General features: G+C 40.8%; 3 protein-coding genes across 8 annotated transcripts; 1 reads left to right on the top strand and 2 right to left on the bottom strand.

The window, feature by feature from the left end:
- Positions 1-754: 754 nt before the first annotated feature.
- LOC103468099 (arf-GAP with dual PH domain-containing protein 2) lies at positions 755-7,029 on the bottom strand. Of its 2 annotated transcripts, XM_008414961.2 has the most exons (11): positions 6,749-7,027; positions 6,201-6,331; positions 4,761-4,852; positions 4,507-4,595; positions 3,637-3,749; positions 3,402-3,548; positions 3,148-3,231; positions 1,669-1,731; positions 1,506-1,583; positions 1,129-1,357; positions 755-1,045 (listed from the first exon to the last, which is right to left on the bottom strand). In XM_008414961.2, the coding sequence occupies exons 1-11, from the start codon at positions 6,834-6,836 to the stop codon at positions 1,017-1,019; spliced, it is 1,143 nt and encodes a 380-aa protein (XP_008413183.1). In that variant the 5' UTR covers positions 6,837-7,027; the 3' UTR covers positions 755-1,016. The 2 variants fall into 2 exon arrangements, with proteins under 2 accessions (XP_008413183.1, XP_008413176.1); XM_008414954.2 differs by having other exon boundaries at positions 755-1,357; positions 6,749-7,029.
- Positions 7,030-8,407: 1,378 nt separating this feature from the next.
- Positions 8,408-11,831, top strand: tefm (transcription elongation factor, mitochondrial). The gene is made up of 5 exons (XM_008414972.2): positions 8,408-8,572; positions 8,782-9,290; positions 9,854-10,003; positions 10,093-10,271; positions 11,214-11,831. The coding sequence occupies exons 1-5, from the start codon at positions 8,527-8,529 to the stop codon at positions 11,476-11,478; spliced, it is 1,149 nt and encodes a 382-aa protein (XP_008413194.1). The 5' UTR covers positions 8,408-8,526; the 3' UTR covers positions 11,479-11,831.
- On the bottom strand, positions 11,716-19,880 carry atad5b (ATPase family AAA domain containing 5b). Of its 5 annotated transcripts, none has more exons than XM_008414998.2 (14): positions 18,383-19,880; positions 18,054-18,299; positions 17,469-17,565; positions 17,272-17,351; positions 17,013-17,161; positions 16,646-16,817; positions 16,117-16,343; positions 15,944-16,037; positions 15,007-15,071; positions 14,640-14,832; positions 14,451-14,569; positions 13,281-14,017; positions 12,082-12,237; positions 11,716-11,940 (listed from the first exon to the last, which is right to left on the bottom strand). In XM_008414998.2, the coding sequence occupies exons 1-14, from the start codon at positions 18,873-18,875 to the stop codon at positions 11,838-11,840; spliced, it is 2,931 nt and encodes a 976-aa protein (XP_008413220.2). In that variant the 5' UTR covers positions 18,876-19,880; the 3' UTR covers positions 11,716-11,837. The 5 variants fall into 5 exon arrangements, with proteins under 5 accessions (XP_008413220.2, XP_008413235.2, XP_008413244.2 ...); XM_008415013.2 differs by having other exon boundaries at positions 14,451-14,557; XM_008415022.2 differs by having other exon boundaries at positions 14,451-14,554.
- Between the last annotated feature and the right edge of the window lie 22 nt (positions 19,881-19,902).

Genomic DNA, 19,902 nt, shown 5'->3' with positions numbered 1-19,902 from the left:
ATAAATGGAAAAACACCATACACAAACGTGTGGAGGAGAGGAGATGGAAAGCAGATGAAAGCAGGAAGGTTCTGTTGCTGGACTTATTTTAAGAAATGTAATATTAGCCAGTGGGTAAATATTGTGTACTGCAACTCTTCTACTGTTAGATTTATGCTCTAGAAAGTGATCCTGAATTTAAAAAAAAAGCCAAACTCAAATCCAGTTCCAACATTTTTGTGTTTATATTCACAGATATGTAGGTTGTTTATAGTTATACTGTAATGTGTGTTGTTGTTTTTGTTTGTGCGCTTCATACAAACATTCTCAGCTAGATGTAGATTAGGCCATGCTATTGAGTTGAAATGCATTTCTAGAGAAATGTTTGAAGAATCTTTGCTCAGTGGCACAATGGATGAAGAGACAGATGTATGGATGAATGGATGGCTACGTAAAAACAGATAGATGTAGTAAACAAATCTAATATTTATTTCTGTTTGGTTAGAGTCACAGACAGTAAAAAAAGATTTTAAAATGTGCAAATTCAGTTACATAAAAAATATACACAAAACATGGTTAATGTGCTATTTGAACTCAGGGGTCACCAACTCCAGTCCTCGAGCGCTACCGTCCTGCAACTTTTAGATGTGTCTCTGCTCAAACACACCTKGATCAAATAAACTGCTCATTTCCAGCCTATTGCAGAGAGGAATGAATSTTGGTGAGGAAATTCAGACATTTTGGAGCAGAGGTGAATCTAAAAGTTGCAGGATGGTAGCCCTTGAGGACTGGAGTTGGTGACCCCTGTTCTAGATTACTATAGTTGTTTTTTTAATCTGAAGTAAGTATTTCAATAAATACAGTATTGAGTTCCATTAAATACATAAGGCAGGCTGCAAAAAATGCTTTTCTACGTCCACTAGAACAATAACTATTAGTAAGAAGAAGCTGCCTCCGATCTACATCGGCCCCAGGACGCCACAGCAGCCCAGCTGGAGGAGTAACTGCTCCAGAGTCACTCTGTCAAAACGTCCCAGTCATTTCCCTCTCCTCAAAGTGGCTTCATCTGTAGAGAAACAAGAAAGAGAGTTGGTACCTCTTTGATCTGAAATGTTCTGCATGGCGTCTGCTGGAACAACGTCATCGTACTGGCGTAATCCTCCGGGGTCATGGGCTGCGAGATGACCTTTCTGAAGGCCTCCATCCACTCCCTTCTCTCCTGCTCCTGCTCACACATGAACACAAACTGCCTGCTTGGAGTTTCCATCGTGATCCCACAGTGCCACCGGCCCGACCTCGTGCACCGGCCGCTGCTCTCTGACACGGAGTAGCCGTGGTCTTGGGACCCGATAAAGACGGCGCCTAGATCTGTGGCATCCTAACAATTCGGTGCAGAGAAAAGAGTTTTGAATGCAACCGGAAGGAAATATTTAGTTTGCACGATAATCACTTTTTTTTTTTAAAGCTACAAATGCACTCCAACTGAAACGTTCATGTGCATTTATTAGAAAAGATCAGCTTATTACCAGTGGAGATTTACAGTACAGGAGTTTCCTGTTCACTGAGCACAGAGTGAACCACCTCTTCTTGAAAGGCTCACGTTGCTGAAAAACACAAATGCAGAAATCTGATAAGGACGGGAGTTGGGCTAGTCCAGATGAATACATAAATTGTGCTAAAGCAACAAACCGTTGGGCCGGTTTTCTCCATATAGCCCTCCTTCAGGCAATGAGTTGTTATCTGAGGTATTAGCTGTTCAAAAGAAACAAAAACAATACTGGTAAAATTACTAAGTTAAAATGTATAGTGGTTTAAATAGTCAGCAGCTCAGATGAGCTCAATTCTATGATTTTTATGTACTGTTGGAAAAATGTACTATCATAGTAATAACATATTCGGCGTTGCTGTAGTGTAGATGGATGAGTCCAACAGAAACAGGGGTAGTACACAAGAATCAAGGGAAGGAGAATGGTATGAACTGGAGTGGCAGAGCAGAGCAGAGCAGTAACAGATGGATAACTTCAAGGTAGTGGCAAAAAGACAAAGCTGGAGATGTTTAGACTTCAGTTGGAAGGAACCGACATGGACAATGTCAGAAATGACTACAATTCTTTGTAAAAGTATCAATAACCCTGAAACCCTTTCACATTTGGTTCCTTCCACATATTTGTAAAGTGGAAGGAAATGATTCTTGTCTGTCATTTAGAAAATCTCTATATAAAAAGTACCTTTGAAGCAAATTCTTTGGAGCATCTCTTTCCCAGCTTTGCATGTTTAGAGAATTTGTTGCACATGTATCTTTGCAAAACACCTCGAGCTCGATCAGATTGGATTTTCAAGCCATCCATCCTTTGTCTATAACCATTTATCCTTACAAAGAATAAGCGACTGAACTGATGCATATCTCCAGTGGTCATTGGGCAAAAGGCAGGATACAATCTGGACAGGTTGCCAGTCCTTCACAGGTAACAACCATACACTCACACCTAAGGGTAATCTAGAGTAGCCAATTAACAGTCAACAAAACACATTTGTCATTTTCCTTCCATTTTATAAATATGCACTTCTCTTTTTGCCCTACCAATAAAATCTCTCACAATGTACGGAGCAGTGAATAAGATTGTATATAATCGGACACAAAGGTACAGAGGAAATGTTGAGACGTTTTGGAAAGTTCCACGACAGAGTCAGTTGATATAGTGGACAGAAGGTAGTGAAGATGGCGCTGCCACCAAGGAGGAAAAGACTAATATCACAGAAAATGTTAATAAAGGTAATGAGGCAAAGTATGTAGAGAATGAGTGTTACAGAGGAAAATGTTGTGGGTGGAGTGAATGTGACCCCTATAGGAAGCAGCCAAAAGAAGTGAGAGTAACGCAAATGTAACCAAAGCCTATAAATTATGTCATGAGGTTTGGTAGTGGACCTAATGGGAACAAAAATATCTGTAGGCGAGCTAGAGCAGGGGTTAAATTAAACTCTTTGTATCGAAAGTAACACCGACTCGCAATATTGACCTGAGTGTCAGTCTTGTTGCACATCCACATTCAAACAAACTGCTCTACAGTCTGACTCAACATGGTTAATGTTCGTTTTATTGTGAACCAATGAAGATGACGAACTCGGATCACATCAGTGTTTGGTAAAGTAGAGTAAAAGTTGCCTCACATCACTGTGTTGTAGAGTGGGATGTTTCTTCAGGAGATACGCCAAGCGTGTGGCACGAATAGCATTGAAGAATGAAACGATGACCTGGAAGGAGTAAGAGATACAACAAATTAAGAAAGCTGAGAAGATTGTGTAAAAGTGGAATTTTCTGCCAGGTATATTTATTTAGTTAATATAAGTGGAAGAACTTATATGACTTCCATATATTTGGATTTGCCCTAGTCCCAGATATCCAAGACAAGTTATAGCTTTACCTGCCCATTCTCATGGTAAACAAACAGGTTCCTTGTACGCTCATCCTCCAGATAAGAAATCTGCAGCCCATGAGGATGGCCGATTTTCTGTGGCTGGAAATGTGCGTTGAGATCCTTCATGCTGATAACCGCTTTGGCAACCTTGGACTTGATTTTCATGAGAAGATGTAATCAGTACAGAGAAAAATTCTCAAGAAGTTAATGTAATCATGCTTTTAAAATGAAAATAACTTACATCCTCCTTAGTGAAGTACCTGAGGGTGAAATCCTTCTGCGACAGCACAAATATTCTCTTGAGATACTGTTTGTTGTCTCTGCCCTTCTTCCATAGTGTTGATTCAAATAAATCTAAAGTGGGTGCATTACATAGATAATTGAAAATCAGATTCACATTTCAAAAGCCCCTGTCAAGCTATCCTTTCAGTAGATAAAGAAGGATCCAGCATCACATTAATAGTTACTTAACAGTGTTGCATACACAGTTTTGTCACATGCGAAGGCAGGATTTTAGACAACAAATTTTGCTCCCAGATGATGCTGCTCTCACATGTTTCATGTATCACACTTGCACCCTCTGCTACAGAATCACTCAAATGCTACTCCAATCTATCACAGCAATCACCTATATCATTACCTAAGTTCATGCTATCCTATGCAGCCACTTTGTCTGCGCTGGTGAACATTCATTCTGCTTGGTATGCTGAATGTTTGAAGGTGAAACTGACAGCATGGCCATATATGAATAATTTTGTTAATCAATTGATCACCTGAGGGCATCCATAGAAGATTGAACTTTTGTCCTGAGATGATCATTTGATTTTTAAATATTGAAAAATGAGATGACTAGTTTAATGAACCCTGTCCTGATGCAGTAGAACTCTGTGAATCACACACTCTTGATCCCGATATGCATGCACTATTTAAGGAAGAGTGTATCAAAAGAAATACACAATGTTCAAAGATGTGACAACACTTGATTTATTTCCACTGGACTAGACCCTTATACGTTTTTTTTTTTTCAATAAAAACACACAGGGAACAGTGTGACAACAGCATCATTTAACTTTTAAGTGCGATATGTTCTTGAAAAGCTCAAAAAGGTTACCAAGGTTGTAAGTCTGCAGAAACTCGTTGTTTTCTCCCGTGAACTCCCGTCTTTCATACTTTGCACGGATCCATTGTTCCTTAAGAACTCTGAAACAAAGCATAAACACACGTTGCTTTGGGTGGCAGAAGTTTTTTCATTATCTACTCAAGCATTTGCTCCATATTTGTGTCCTGTTGAGACATTTTACTATTAACTTTCCATCTATGCTAAGCTGATGAGGTGAATAAGTGTCAAATGCAAAGGTCACTCACATGCAGTCGTGTTCCTGTGGCCTGTAATAGAAGGCAGGGAGTCTCTTCTCGAAAAAGGCTTTAGCAACAGAATTCCCCCACTCTTGCATGAACTGAAACCACAGCATGATGGGTTTTAAAATGCTACATGTTTATTCGGTTTCCTTCAAATGTTTTAAAGTTACATGAAGCAAACGTTTTGTATTTAATAAATTAGGTTCAAGTTTTTTTCAGTAAATCATGGCATACGACAACAATGGACATGAACAACCTCTGAAAAAATTACATCATTTTTTTTTTTGTCAATGCATCAGTCAAAAAGCAGAAGCCATGATTTAGTTTGTATAACCCCATTCACCACAAATAAGTAGAAGTCATCATCTTTTTCATGACTCACTTACCTTTGGCTTGGCTCACTGACCTATTAAAAAAAAACCTTACAAACAAGATTATTCCTATAAATGTCCTCCGTATAAAAAAACTTCTAGCAACCATGCTAGGCCCTCAATGTTACAAACTCACTTGAATATACCAAAAACAAAGACTTTATGGAACATTTGTGTAGTAGGCTTGTTGTTATTACTATCTATGTAAACATCCAGCAAAATATCTTCTCTGACTAGTTGGCAAGCAGTCTTATTTCAAAATTTAGAAAATATTGTTTTTGCAAAAACATGCACAAATATTAATGAAATCTAAATATTTTATTCCCCCTTAAACTATAAGGACTCGAACAGCTACCCTGGTAATCTCTTAGTGAAGTCCCAGCTCAACTCCTTATGTACAGTTTTTGAATCATCAAAATGCCTTTGTCCTTTCACATTTTCAGCCGCTATGGTGTAGGTTTCCTGCAGTTCTTAAGCCCATTGTCCTGTTGTCTCACCAAGTCTTGGCCAAAGTTCAGCAGACACACTGTTAATAATAAATAACTAACTGAATAAGAGGCGCCCAGTTTCTGTCTTTCCCCAGATAATCAGTCTTCCTCCTCTGTGTGGCTGGTATGAACTGTTTGTACTGGTATCTTGATTTTGGTTTTGCCGTTTATCAGTGTTTACAAGCTGGAATCATTTTTAAGCAACCACTATTTTTTTCACTTTGTCATTTGTAATAGTAATTGTCATTTACTTGCTAAGTGATGTCTGTGGAGTCTTACTATTTCTTCAAGCTATCCACGGACTTAACTCAGCCTAGATGAACCTAGTGGAAAGTCCAATCCTAGGGGAAATATCAGCTGCTTTTCTCTTGTGAAAAATCTTTAATGCTGATAATGATGGTACAATAATTATTTTTGAAAAAAACCTTTCAACCTTTCCCACAAGAAAAATAACCCATAGGAACTGAAACAGCATCTCTTCCACAGAACTGTGCATTTGAGGAAAATCTGGTCAGACACTAAAAGAAACACGATCTCGCATGCAAGCAAACTGGAAAGAAAAAAAAAATTATATTACAAATCACTACCTGCACTAATGAATCTTCCCAGTAATCCAGGCGTATGGATTTCACTTTGCTGACTGTGGACAGGTTGCGGTGCATGCCTGAACAGTTTAGGCACACAAACACGCCAAGAGTGTACGAGGCCCAGTCAGGCTCTGTGAGAGTGAAAGACCACAATTTTTACTTCGTGAGACGGACCAAAGCAGATGAAAAAGTTAGTATTCTGTCTATGTCTTCCTGTCACACAGGCAAATACTGTCTAAACTGCCCTCATGGTAGCAAATACTGGGAGTTATAAAAGGAACAATTGGGTCATAACACAATTATACAGCAGTCAGAGCTTCCCTTAACACAGCTTTATACTGAAACGTGACCAAAGCAATAAAACACAACTTTAAATGCTCTGCTCATCAAAACGTCACATGGCTCCAAGCGACTATTTACTGTTTTCACTTTGTTAACTAAGACCATTACAATATAATCAGGAATGCATATAAAAAAAAAAAGTTTTGAAAACCTTAGTATGCAGTACAAAATGTCCAGATATCATAAATCTGAGAGAGCATACTCACCAGGAGCTGCACAGTCAGCACATTGGTTGTTTCCCAGCTGCTGCACCAGATCCAGAAGGATTTTGTTGTTTCTGCTCTGACTGGCCATAGAGGAACGTTCGCCGTCACCCAGACAGCTAAAGCCAGAGGAAACAGCTACTAGGCATCAACTCCATGCTGGCTCCACTCTGAGCTGTTCTGCTCTGGGGTAGATAAAAACACAGTTTCTTCTCACTGGGCCAGTATTTCCTCTTAACAGGGCAGCATCATGAAGTTTATTGTTCTGCATACAAAACACAGAGGTCCAGAAATAACTTAGAAAGGAAGTGAAACAAACGCCACTTTGCTGCACAGCGATTGACTTACCGTATCAGCTTATTGGCTTGCAGCTCATAAAAAAAAGTTGGAGTTTGACTGGCAAGAATGAGATTTTATCTTGGTGGTGGAGTTGCACTATAACTGTGTCTAACTATTACCTTCAGTTTACAGTATTTTACAAGCTGCTAGCTAAAAGAAGAATAAGCACTAGTTTTTTTTCCCCCTCTGTTTAAATTTTTCACTTGATTAGATATATAATTTGTTAAACAATCCACTTACTTTTTTTCTAACACTTCAACAGCAGAAACAAGGCATGAGATGCTTTATAGATTATATGGAGAACCATATTTGGTGTCAGAGCAGGACTTTTAAGGGACACAAACACGTCCGATCAGGTTGAACACAAGCGAGTAAGGGATTGTGCATGAAGACGGAGGGAGGAAAGGTTTGGACACACTGACCTGAACAACCGCCTATTCAAAATAAGTCAACATCCAAAAGCTTGTTGTATACCCTGTAGTCAGAGATGGTTTTATCGTGTTTCACTAATGCAGCAAACATCAGTAACAAAAGCAGATATGTCAGTTACCGCCAATGAAGAAGTTGGACTCTTTGCAACGTGAAATCATTTACTGCAACAAAAAATGTTCACTGTTTCACTGAAAGACATTTAGGAGCCAAGCCTGTCATGGAAGCCCATTTCTGTCACATGTCCTATCTTAATGATGAATTTTATAGTTAGAAATATGAAATTTAAAGTTGGAAATATGACTGAAACATAAACATATGTGGTAAATGTGACTACATCAGGTAGTTATGCGTTTATTATTCCCTGTGTAACTCTAATGATTCTCTGTAGGGTCTCCCTGTCAGATGAAGAACTGCTGCTCAACAAAGTTATGTGCAGAGCAGTGAGTATGACAGCAGGAGGTGTTGTGGCAATTTAATCTCTCTCTCAGAGTTCTCAGGAAGGACAGTCATTGAGGGTAGGAAATGTGTTTTCCCAGAAACTTGAACGTTGATATTCTCTCATTTTTTTCACATGTATTTACAAGAACAGAAGGGACTGTCTTCCGAAAATCAGTAAGCACCTTTTTTGTCTTGGTTTTCAGGGCCATCTTCGAGCTTCTGGACTGTGGGGTTCCATTGATGCAAAAATATGTTTACGTACGCAAGGTACGCAATGTGCTGCCTATGTGTATATTTACTCCTTTTAATGCATATTTTCCCGATTAACAATGGGTAGAAATTGGCCAACAATAATACATATTTTCTACTCAGGTGAAGAAAAGGTTTTCCGTTTATTATTTAGAATTTTATTCTGAAGATCTACCGACGTTGTAAACGATGCATTTCCGACTGACCTCGAAACTGAAGGTGACGTATTTCCGGCAGAGGTTCGCCATGGATATGTAGCTTGTGCTTTAGCAAAATACGAAATGGCACAAAGCAGCTGAATAAATATTGCTTTTAAAATAAGGATGATGTGGGTTGTGAGAAGATTTCTCTCGTCGACGGTTTACAGGGGTTCGTATTTATGGTGAAGTTGTTTATTTTTATTAAATCACGTGGTGTGATTCAGTTCAGCTGGTTGCAAGTGTTTAAAACTCAAATGAGTAAAACCTGGATAAAATCACCATTTAACCCGCTCTGTTTAAGTTAGTCTAGGACAGAACTTTTAAAGGCAGGCTTATGATGTCTGCTGCGTTTCCCGCTTATATCTCTGTCCGCTGCAGGTCACTATGCCGGGCAGTCCGGACCCCTACTCCGACCTCGGTACGGCTCCCTTCCGGCGGACCTGGAGCTGCGCCACCTCCAGTGCACCTGTTGCTGGAAGAGCCGGGTTCCCGTGGCGGGTTTTGAGACCTTAAACGCCACTCTCACTTCTTCTTCCTCCTCGTCCCTGTCGCCTGAATCCTGTAAGGAGGACGGCAGGACTACACTGGACGCCTGCTACACCTCCGAGCAGCGGGACGTCATCCTCCAGCTCTTCAACAACGCCACCTCGGCGGAGCTGGCCAGCGTCAAGCTGCTGAGAGGCCGCAAGTCGCTCAACATCGTGGAGTACAGGACCAAACACGGACCGTTTAAAACTCTGGAGAGCGTGGTGAATGTCCCGCTGCTGAAGCACAAGAGCGCCGTCATAGTGTTCAACTCCATCGTGAATCCGGTGAAGAAGGAGAGGAAGGTTCGGATACAGCTGGCCAAGTTCATCAGACCGGAGGTGGACAGGTCTTGGTTGGAGGTGAGATGCTGGTTCAGAGTCCTCATTACCGTCGTCCTCAATTACGACAAAACATCTTCTCAAAAGATATGTTGGAAATAAACAGAGCTCTCTTGTTTATGTTTATACAGTGGCTTGCAGAAGTGTTCATGCCCCATGAACCTCCACGTTTTACCTCAATAAGTACCAAAACTAGGGCTGGGCAATAAATCGATTTGATCAATTAATCAAAAATTATGATTACATTTTAGGAAATGTGGATATTTTGTGTCGCCAGTGCACTCCAAATATGGAAGCCCAAGGTGAACAAAAATTACAATTTTATATTTTTTTAAATCTGAGATTTTATTTATAACCAATATTTCCCACCCCTACAACAACCCTCAATACATTTTATGTTCTACACCTACAGAGAACAGCACAAAAATCCCATTAAAATACATGAAGACTATAGTTGCAGCATAACAAAATGTGGAACATTTTAAGGGTCAGAAATGCTTTTCAGGATCACCCTATATTTAGAAAGTAAAAGTCAAAGGGACCATAAAGCACTGTCCCCATGTCACTGTTCTTTGTGTACACAGGATGCTACATCCATAGTATCAATAGTATGTGGAACTAATAAAATCGCCTGGGCCCATGTGGACCGGGGGATGACCGTACTAGACTGGAAACAGATGGAGTGTCCTAATTTCTTGAAAGGGACGTACATGGCTTCTTCTTACCTGAATGATGTGAGTGCGCTCATCACAGCTTTTCAAACAGTGTAATCTGAATCCTCACGTCCAGCTGAATACAAAGGCATTTCCCCCTCTGCCCACAGGTGTCCACGGTCGTGTCCGTCTTGCCATCAGCAGATTTCTACCTGATAGAGAAGCCCGCCGTCTCTGTGCAGAATACAGCTCTGTTTCCTGTCATGGCCCACATGAGGACTGTGGAGGCCATGCTGTTTGCTCTGCTGGAGCCCAAAATCTCCCCACCAGAGCCCAATATTCCTCCCAGGTCAGAAAAGACGCCAATTGAAACGACCAGTCGAGTATTCCTGCCTTTTGTTTTGAAATGTATTGTCACAACTGTGATACTTTTACAGTTATTATTGATTAATTATGCTGTAGAACAGCGGAGTAACAAGTAAAATGGGCATATCTCATTCTGTGTGGTACTCCAGTGGTTTTAACAGAACCTCATGGACTTCTTTTACTGCTGTGATTTACCAGCAGCTGGAAAAACGGCTGTTATTTGTAAGATGTTTAGCTTCAGACATGTTGGTGGTTAGAAATGATTCACAAAGACAGTAAACCTCAGAGTTATGAGTTTAAACTTAATGCTCGTGGTTTTTCAGATCAATTCTGGGATACACCATTATCCTCAAAATTGCAAAACATTTGAGATGCAGCTTAAAAAGAACAATGCTGCCACATGTTTTGTGGTAAATGGGAGAGAAGGAATTAAGAGTGATGTGTAAATCATCTTACCTGATTTAAGATGACGGCCAAAATGATGAGAAAAGCATATCAACAATAAAGCTGGCATTTTGGAGTCTAATGACAACCAGTAGACACTCTGCCAACAGGGTGTTTGGGAGCGATATCTGTAAAATCTTTTTTTTTCTGCTCTACCGTCACAAATGTAAACTGGTAGATATTGCTGAACTTCACTGGGACTTTTCCTGCAGCTGTGCTTTGGCCACATGAGATGAAAATGTCTTTGTTTAGTTTACAAAGTACGGCATGCATTTTATTTTAAAATGTCTACCGATGTGTATTTTTCTACTATTACCACGTGTCTCGTATCAAGTTTACTTTTATAACAATTAAGTCAACCAGATTTGAGGATTAGCATCTGCAAAAGGCTTTACTGCAATCTACATTCAGTGAAACCGTTTGACGTTTTCTCGTCTTCAGCATTAAAAGCAGAAATAACGAGTCGTCCTTTCCTCACCAGGGTTCTTAACATGATTAGGACCGCCGTGGGACGCCACTTCGACCTGATTGTGGGGGAGTCTCGGACTAGTGGGGCTCAGGTAGTGCGCCGGCTGATGACCGAGTCGGTAACGCAGAAGTTTCCCAGGATAAACGTCCCCCAGGAACTGCTGGCCAAGTACAGGAACTACTTCCAGATGGGCAGCAGGAGAGGAGGGGAGGAGCTGTGTGACGCTCTGCTGCAGGCTGTGGCTTTTTACGAGCTCCTCAGTGACTCTTCCTGTTAGCTGGATATGTTTGATTCACTATGAACAGACTTCACTGGAGACTCCTGAGCTGCATCATCGGTTCTTTAGTGCATCCATAGGGTTTTTAAATGGGATTAATATAAAATTTGGTATTTTGTGTTTGTCATACAGTGACTTATTTTTTTCCCCTCCTTTTGGAGCATCTTCACTCCCTATGGCGTGTAAAACATGTCAGGATGGATTTAAAGCGCACCTAAGGAATAAGTTTAACAAATCTCATATAAAAATACTTTTATTTATATTTCATATTTGCACTTTCATGAAAATAAAACATCTCTAGGGCAATAAATCCATCAGTCAGAGTTTAGGTCAAATAAATATGGTGAAACCTGTCGAGCTCAGGAGTGTTTCTGAACTTTCGTTAACATGAAATCCTCAGCCAGGAATTGGATGGCAGATTTTGAGAGGCCTAGATGCGAATAGCCCAGGTAGTTCCAACACCTGTGAGAACAAAAACAAACATATTTTAAAGACCATTTAGTTGCATTAAAACAAAAAAAAAAAAAAACAGATTCAACTATCTCAACATTATTTGCTTAAAAAGTAGAAACGGTTAAGTTTAGGACGGCATCAGTGACCCACCGGGCCAGCTCTCTGTGCTGCTGTGCACTGACAGCGTGACAGACGAGGCGGAGAGCCGGCAGGTAGTCGACACAGACGGCCCGTCTGTTCCCCAGCAGGCTGAAGGACTCGCTGCTGAGCAGCAGCCGACTCGCTCTGGATCTTCTTTGGGACACACTAGAAAGACGGATAAGCTATGCAAAGTCAGGTACACTGCAACAGTTTGAGTCGTCTTTTATACTCCTGAAAACACAGATGTTAGGACCCAGCATAACCTTTACTTTATACAGTCCTTGGGGGGGAAAAAAAAAAACATACACCCTGGAATTATTTTTCCTTTTACTAGCTTGTAAAAGTGTTCAAATTCAATCTCAAGTGCAGATTTAATAAAACAAAAAGCGAAACAGCAAAAAGTAATTATACCTTTGCTATTTAATTATGATTTGTAAAGGCAAAGTAGCAGCCAGATGCTAATCAAGTATTTTACCAGAGACTTAAGTCCGTCAAAGAAATGTGTGATATGTCCCAGCCTTTTAGCTCCTGGTTAATTTTTGTTTCAAAATGCTGCAGTTTTCATCCCTGAGTCGGATAATGTACAACCAGGGTGTCAAAGTCAAGTCTGGAACAGGAAGACGTCTCAGACTGGAAGGACGTCAGGCAAGCTCAGATCGTAGAAAACACAAGATCTCCAACTCAAACAATCCACACCTCAGTCAGCTCTTTGAAGATTGTGATTTGGGAATTTCAATTTTAATTTGTCCATTAAATGCATCAAAATCTCCCACCTTTTTTCAGCCTGTAAACACACCGACAGCATGTTTTTTGAGTTTAGCAAAAATAGGATAAATACCAGAGATGTTGATATACTTAAAATGGAATCACAATGTCATTCCTATATTTTCTGCTGCATTTAAAACTGCTACCTCTAATGTTTAGCCCATATTCTTATTTCATGAACACTGTTGTAAAGTTTATGCCCATCGTTGCCTAAGGAGGATGTGTGATGCTGTGGGCCGGTTTCCATTCCAAATGCCCCGGGAAACTCATTCACTTTTTGAAATACAAGAATGTACTCTAAATAAAGTTATTTTTTCCAGAGTGCGGTTATACTATTGCACTGTAACTTTCATTTTTACAGATCTTTACATACCATTAAATCTGAAAACTGTTGTTCATATGAAGCTGGCTGGTGTGGCGTATTAAAAGTGGAGCAGACTCACCTTGATGCACATCCAGGTTGAGCAGTAAAGCTGAGATTCTGGCTCTTAGAGCAGCCAGTTAACAGCAGCCTCCTCTGCAGTCTGTTCCACTGCTTGTCGTCCAGTTTCTGTTTACATCTGTAGGCGTCGGTCCACGCCTCAGTAACTCTCCACCAGCACTGCCGACAACCCAAACCTTCAGCTGCTGCCTTCATTTCCTGAAGCCTGCCCCGCTTCAAACTCCTGCTGTCCTCCTCCCCCGGCTCATCCAACAATCCGTCCTTTAAATCTGCTCCCGTCCAAACAAACGCCTCAGCCGTGTGCGGGCCTGAAACGTAGTGAGGTAGCGTCGCGTCAATGTTTGATATGAGGTCAAAGAAATCTGCCAGTCCGTCCAAGCAGTCAGTGACCGCTTTGGCTGCACGTTTTTCAGGTTTGTCCCGGGTCTCGGTGAACGACGGCGCTCTTTGAGGTCTGCTGGTTAAATGTGACGCTGATGCGGAAGCCGCAAATCTCCTTCGGCTCAGCCGGGAAGATTTGTTGCGGGTCGGCGACACCTCTAAACCGAAGGTGTGACTCAGTCGCAGGATGTGAGGATTAGAGCGCCTCGGCTCAGTCTGCTGCTGGGAATCGGATTCAGGGGCTCCGATGGAGAGAAGGAGCTCCAGGTTGGAGTAGAGAAGAGGCACACCTCTTCTCCAGCTCTCGGACAGGATTTTGAGAAACTTCAGCATGTTTTCTTCAGAGAGAGACCCACGCTGAAGAACAAAACAAAAAACATTAAGTCTGCAAAGATATTGGTGCTGAAATTATTAGATTAAGAAAGGAAAGAGGCCATTTGGAGAAAGAACACAGAGCAGTAAGGGCTGAGCTTTTTACATCATGATTTTTTAGATGCAGATTCATCCTTTGCTACAAATAATCAGGTGCTCACCAAATTAATCCTATGCTATTGCATTTTAGGCAAGAAAATGCTTTTCTTTTTTAAAAAAAGGAAATGTATTACTGGTGTATTTGCATATTTTACTTATTTCTAACATTGTATAGGGAAGGCTAAAGTGGTTAAATAAAAATTCTAATCATCAGAATAACCAATAACTAAAATAATAGTTAGTTGCAGCCCTAAAAGGTGTTCAGAACCAATAAAGAGAACCTTCCAGTGTGTAATTAATCTTTGTATAAAGTACTTGCCTTTAAGAAATGAAGAAGGTCATTTGGGGTCACAGGATGGAGACCCAGCATGTGTGCGGAGCAGCCTGCTTGCCAAGGGGGAACCTTTGAATCAAGGCCGCATCCTTCTGCAAACAAAACTGCTGCCAGGTTTGTTGTCGTCGTCGGGGTTTTAAACAACAGAAGACGTATTCACAAAATTAAACTTACGGCGTGAGCCGATTGGTTCTTCGGCCAGCTCTCCGCCCTGCAACCCTCTGCTGCCGTTAACCCAGAGCTGCAGCTGCAGCAGGCTGCGCCTCACGTCGCCGCATGCGAGTCTGAAGAGGCTGCTGGCATCGTCTGGAGGCAGCTGGAAGTTTTCAGCCAGACACACCAGCTGCAGATAACTACAGACATTCGCCTTCAAAACAAAGAAAAGACAGTATTTATTTATTTTTTTTTAAAGATTTTGCTTCATTGCTGGAGACTCATTACTAAACTGTGCAAGAACTGAGGAGATAGAAGAGCTTTTTATGCGTGTTTGAAATCAATTGCAGCTGCAGACATGCATGATGCTGTGTATAATGTAACTTACTGATGGTGGAGTTTTGAAAGTTATTTCATCCAGGTTGCAGCCAAATCTCTCGTTGAATGAGGGATCTAAGGAAAACATACAAACATGCATTTAAAGAAACTCAATATGTTTGATCAGAAGTTTAGATCCATCCATTATGGAAAAAGAATGTCATTCACTCACAGCTTTAAATTAAATCTTTTTCCAGACTAGATGAGTCAGCAAAAACTAATGATTTTTACAAACACAAAGACACAGAGTGCAGCTGAATATGCCGAGGCAGCAGTAAAGACAGCAAGGTCATCTAGCAGATACCACTCACAGCTGAGGCGTAAACAACTCATGTGAATCACACACACTTAGAGAGCATGATTCTCTCTTGATCAGAACAGTGTTCAATCTTAATTGATCAGGTGATGCATCAATAATTGTCTAATTAGGAGAGGAAACTATGGTTCCCCAGTTAAATATTTTTTCTTCAATATTTTTGGTTTATTTAAAGAAAAAAATAGTCATTTTTACTGTTGTTCATAAATCTATAAATGTCGGTTTCAAACTAAATGTTCAATTCATAAGTATAATATTTAATTTAGTATGAGCTTTTGTTTGCTAGCTAAATGTATGAAAACTCTTGAACTGTGCTTGAAAGTTTGGACAACACTGTGAAAACAGCCAATTTGCAGAAAGTTTGTTTGGTTACAGGATTTAGCAACATTTTTATAACAGCTGTATGTATAATTTTGACAGTGTGCAATAAATGCAACCTTTTGCACCCAACGTTGGTTTCGAAATTTAAAATTGTTTTGTTGTTTGATCACTCCACCACGGAAAAAGTTAAGACCCCAAATTTAGATTGCATCACATCCATGTTGAGTGTTACAGAAGGTTTTTCAATGACGCTGTCCTCTAAATGAGCAACTAGGTTATTTAAAATAAAGAGTTTGAAAATCAAAGTTACCATTAGTGGTCATGACGACAGGTCGTTTTGTGGTGGTCATGAAGGCCTTTATGGCTGTCAGGAAGCCAACATCGTCCTCAAACACCACATCAACCTGTTGGAGCAGAATGTGGCAAATAAAAAATAAAAACCAACTAAAACCAGGCATTTAATGACATATAGAAAAGTTTTACCTCCTCGAACAGAATGAGTGACGTGGCTGTCTTCTTGTGCGGCACCTCTTGATCGCATCCTGTCGAGGAGTACTCCACGTCCTCAGTCTTTGGTTTTCCCGCTTTCGTCTTAAAGTAGCGGGCCAGAGTGACAGCGGCTGGCTTGGCTCGGAATTTACGACTAGACGAGTTTCGCGCTGCACGTTTTTTGGACGTGGAGACGATATTTTTAGGAAATTGTAATTTTCCTGGAAAACAAGAGCGATAAGAAAATCAGGAAAAATTCGTACTGTTGCTGCTGACTAAGTCTCCTAGAACAGTTGCATTTTAAATAAACTCTTAGAGCATTATGCACATTCAAACTAACAGATTTTTACTTTAAGGTATGGCTGCCATCAACTTCTTGATTTTTTTATTTATTTACGTCATATCATAATTAACAAACTAAAAACAACATTTCTTTGTGGGGGAAAACCCCCCCCTGATATTTATGTTTTCATTTCTGTGTAGAAACAGTTCTGGTTGTACATGAGTGCAACCAGCACCCCACCTGGTAGGGCCTCAGATTTAGGAGTACAGCTGTTTGCACTGTAGTTGTTGAAGTATGCCGGCTTCAGTGGATCTTCCCCTGGAATCTCCACGAGGTGAGACTGTGTGGTTTCCTTCAGCTGAGACAGAACATGGCGCCCGCTGCGCTGCGAGGAGCAGTTCACCTCAAACACCTGTCGTTTAAAAAAGGGGGACAGTAAGGTTTCACAATGTCTTCTTAAACTGATGCAATAATTCCTCTGTGGAAAGACTTAGAAGTGGAAAGATTAATAAAAAAATAAATAAATAAAAAAAAAAAGAGTCCACTGGGGTTTGCACCAATCAGCAAACCACTTAAGCCTAATAAACAACTGATGGTAAATCCCCACCTTGAAGCCGAGCTCCAGAGCGCAGGCGTACACGGCAGCCGTCTTGCCCACACCTGAGGGTCCTGAAAGCAGCATGGCTTTACCCACCGGCTCCGCTCCCCCGTCCTCCAACCCAGCCTCACCCTGGAAGTCTCCGCAGTCCCACGAATCTGCTCAGTTGGCATTAGGAAAATGTCGTCAGAATGTTTCTAAAACATAAAAACAAGAGATCACATTAAATCAAACTAAATTTTGAAACAAAGGCAGAAAGAAAGACCACCACTGCTTTCGTCTCGTTTCCTTTCTGCCATTTGTCTCCGCTCGTCACCGTCAGCTCTTCGCTTCCAGTTCTTCAACCAACTGCTCAAAAACAGAAAGAAAAAAAAGGGGGCGTGGGGGAAAGCAGCCAATTTCTCATGAAGTATTTACCATGAGAACTTTATTTGATGGCAGGGGTCAGGACAGACTCAAACGAACCTGTGCAGCTTATTCACCGAGGCAGAATTACCGATGATTTCGCTGGAATGTTGAGGAACATACTTGTCGGTCCAGAGAACATCCTCGAAACAGGAATCTGGAAAAATAAAAGGGGGGGTCATAGTACAAATTAAAAGTAGACCCTCTCTTTGAATATCAGGACTTTTAAATGATTCAAATTCAAATCTAACTTCAGTTGAACTATAAGTCACACCAGATTTCACACCGTCAGCATTTATTAACAAAACCAAAAGCTGGACTGAAAAGCTGTGGTTGATAAACTGAGTACACCCTTATTTATGTGCATGATTTTAGAGGTAAAGTAGGACGTAGGCATTGCAGTGACCCAGGCAAAGTAACACACCTTGGGCTGATTAAAAAGCGTAGGCAAAATATCAATAAATTCATACATAATCGGGAAAAAAAAGAGGCTTCATTAAATAGATGAGTGTGTAATCTGTTGCATAAAAAAAGAGCAGATCAAGTTAATCATGTCCTGATTTGTAAAATCCAAGAGTTGATAGAGAGTGTACTTTCTTTTCACTGACCTATTGTGAAAACCGACCAGAATAAAGCAGGGTTTACCTCCTCGAACCTCTTCAGAGCTCTTCATCAGCTTGGTCCCTGGCGTGGTGAGTTTCATCCAGCCGTTTTCCAGACCTCCTGGGCTCAGCTGGTGTCCCTTGGGCCCCATCTTCTCATCCTGTCCCGACAGGGGACAGTGTCCCCCTGCTGAGGGGTCAGACCGCAAACGTTTTGGTAGCCTTTGAGTAACTTCAGGTCCTCTTCTCCTTTTCTCCTTTTGCATTGAATCTAGATGGAGGGAATGCTCTCACATGAAAAAAAAAAAAATTGCAATAATATAATAATAGAAATAAGTGCACATTCTGGTAGACAACGCTGGGAAACCTCACCTGCAGGCTCTGACTCATGCAGCCTCTGGCTCGCTTTCTTCAGTAAAGTGTTGAAAACTGACGAAACTGGAAAAGCTGGATTTGACTTTTGGATTGCTTTCAGGCAGCTTTCCAGATGTGAAGCAGGGAGCTGTTCCCCGCGGCTGACAGCTCCATGTCTGCCCGCCAGATGAGATCCTGGATGTTGGCTCTGCACGTCATCACTCTGAGAAGGGGACATTGACTTGTGCTCAGTCTGATAAGACCCGCCATCTGAACGTCCTCTAATCTTCACATGCTGATTCGTACGTAAGAAAATCGGAGCTATTTTACATCCTTTGCAGAGTGAGCTCTTCCTCTCCTCGCTGCCAGCTGCTGAGAGCTTTTCCTGCGAGGTTTCACCGTCGGAGCAGCCGCCGTCTGATAGCACGATAACTGCAGCTCGCACAAGATGGCGATGATGCCCATCTTTGTTTTGCTTGGTTTTGTTGCGCGTGAGTTTGTTTCGCTTCATCTGAACATCATCAAGCTTTCCGGTCTTGTGAGAACAGAATTTCTCACAAGACCTCTTTGCAGTTGTTTTGAAGTTGGCGCTCGGTTATGATTCGACACATGGCGCCGACGTCAAACTGTGCGACGTAAATATATCGGCATATGTTCATGTGACGCAGCGTAACTGGCTACCCGACACTGTTTAGATCTAAGTAAACAAGTTATTTTAAAGTGTATTAACGCTGTAACGGATTGAATTTGTAGGCATTCTATTATTTTAACACCGCGGGGACGCTTTAAGCGTGACGCAGCCAGAGATCGTCTATTCAGAAAGAAGCTTTCAGGACTACAGTGCCTTTGCAAAGAGTGAAGGTTCAGATTTTGTAACCTTATATCAACTGACTTAACTGTCTTTAACTGAGACAATCATTGGTCAAGAAAAAGCTAATAATTCATTGCTCTATTTAAATAGAAATTCATAATCCAATTTGCATTCAGCTTCCGTCACTAAATACTTTTTGAACCACTTTTCCTGCAATTTTTTGTAGTACGTTTACCTACTTTGAACTTCCATAAATCTGAAATATTTTTCCATAAATCTTTAGGTATCGGTTTTAAATCTTTCAAGCCAAAGATTTTCAATTTCATAGACATGTTGTCATTGCTGTGAAACAAAGTAAGCATTTCTGCACTGTCACAATTTTTCCCTGTATATTTATATAAAAATAGCTGCAAATAGATGTACGCATTGTTCCTCTTTTTATTTTATTTCCCCAGAAGTTGATCTATTTGCACTTAATTAATGTACACTGTTAGTACCTGTAAAACCGAAGTTCTCTTTTCTCATTTTGGGATTTGTTTAATTTTAGAAGAAAAAAAAGAGGAAAAAGGTACATGAAACAAATTAATCAGCTCAATTTTGCCAGCAAAACAGAAAGCAGTTATTTAAATTACTTGTGTACAAATTAATGCTTTTTGTTAAGAGATAACTTTGAAATCCAAGTAAAATTTATTGAGAAAGTGCTTTTCAGAGGCATAAAGAACTATGC

The sequence above is a fragment of the Poecilia reticulata genome, linkage group LG1 (assembly GCF_000633615.1).
Source record: "Poecilia reticulata strain Guanapo linkage group LG1, Guppy_female_1.0+MT, whole genome shotgun sequence".
NCBI lineage: Eukaryota > Metazoa > Chordata > Actinopteri > Cyprinodontiformes > Poeciliidae > Poecilia > Poecilia reticulata.
The sequence above is the reverse complement of the archived record's forward strand: the minus strand, read 5'-3'. Positions and strand labels throughout refer to the sequence as shown.

Bases quoted from the DNA above. Each gene is read 5' to 3' on its own strand.
- tefm (XM_008414972.2), top strand. From the start codon at position 8,527: ATGATGTGGGTTGTGAGAAGATTTCTCTCGTCGACGGTTTACAGGG. The intron at 8,573-8,781 runs GTTCGTATTTAT...TGTCCGCTGCAG, and splicing joins CTCGTCGACGGTTTACAGGG to GTCACTATGCCGGGCAGTCC. The intron at 9,291-9,853 runs GTGAGATGCTGG...TTGTGTACACAG, and splicing joins TGGACAGGTCTTGGTTGGAG to GATGCTACATCCATAGTATC.
- atad5b (XM_008414998.2), bottom strand. From the start codon at position 18,875: ATGAAGCGAAACAAACTCACGCGCAACAAAACCAAGCAAAACAAAGAT. The intron at 17,162-17,271 runs GTGGTCTTTCTT...CCAACTGAGCAG, and splicing joins GAAACGAGACGAAAGCAGTG to ATTCGTGGGACTGCGGAGAC. The intron at 11,941-12,081 runs GTGGGTCACTGA...TTGTTCTCACAG, and splicing joins CAGCACAGAGAGCTGGCCCG to GTGTTGGAACTACCTGGGCT.
- LOC103468099 (XM_008414954.2), bottom strand. From the start codon at position 6,836: ATGGCCAGTCAGAGCAGAAACAACAAAATCCTTCTGGATCTGGTGCAG. The intron at 4,853-6,200 runs GTAGTGATTTGT...CTGTGGTTTCAG, and splicing joins GGGAAGATTCATTAGTGCAG to TTCATGCAAGAGTGGGGGAA. The intron at 3,232-3,401 runs GTAAAGCTATAA...TACTCCTTCCAG, and splicing joins TTTACCATGAGAATGGGCAG to GTCATCGTTTCATTCTTCAA.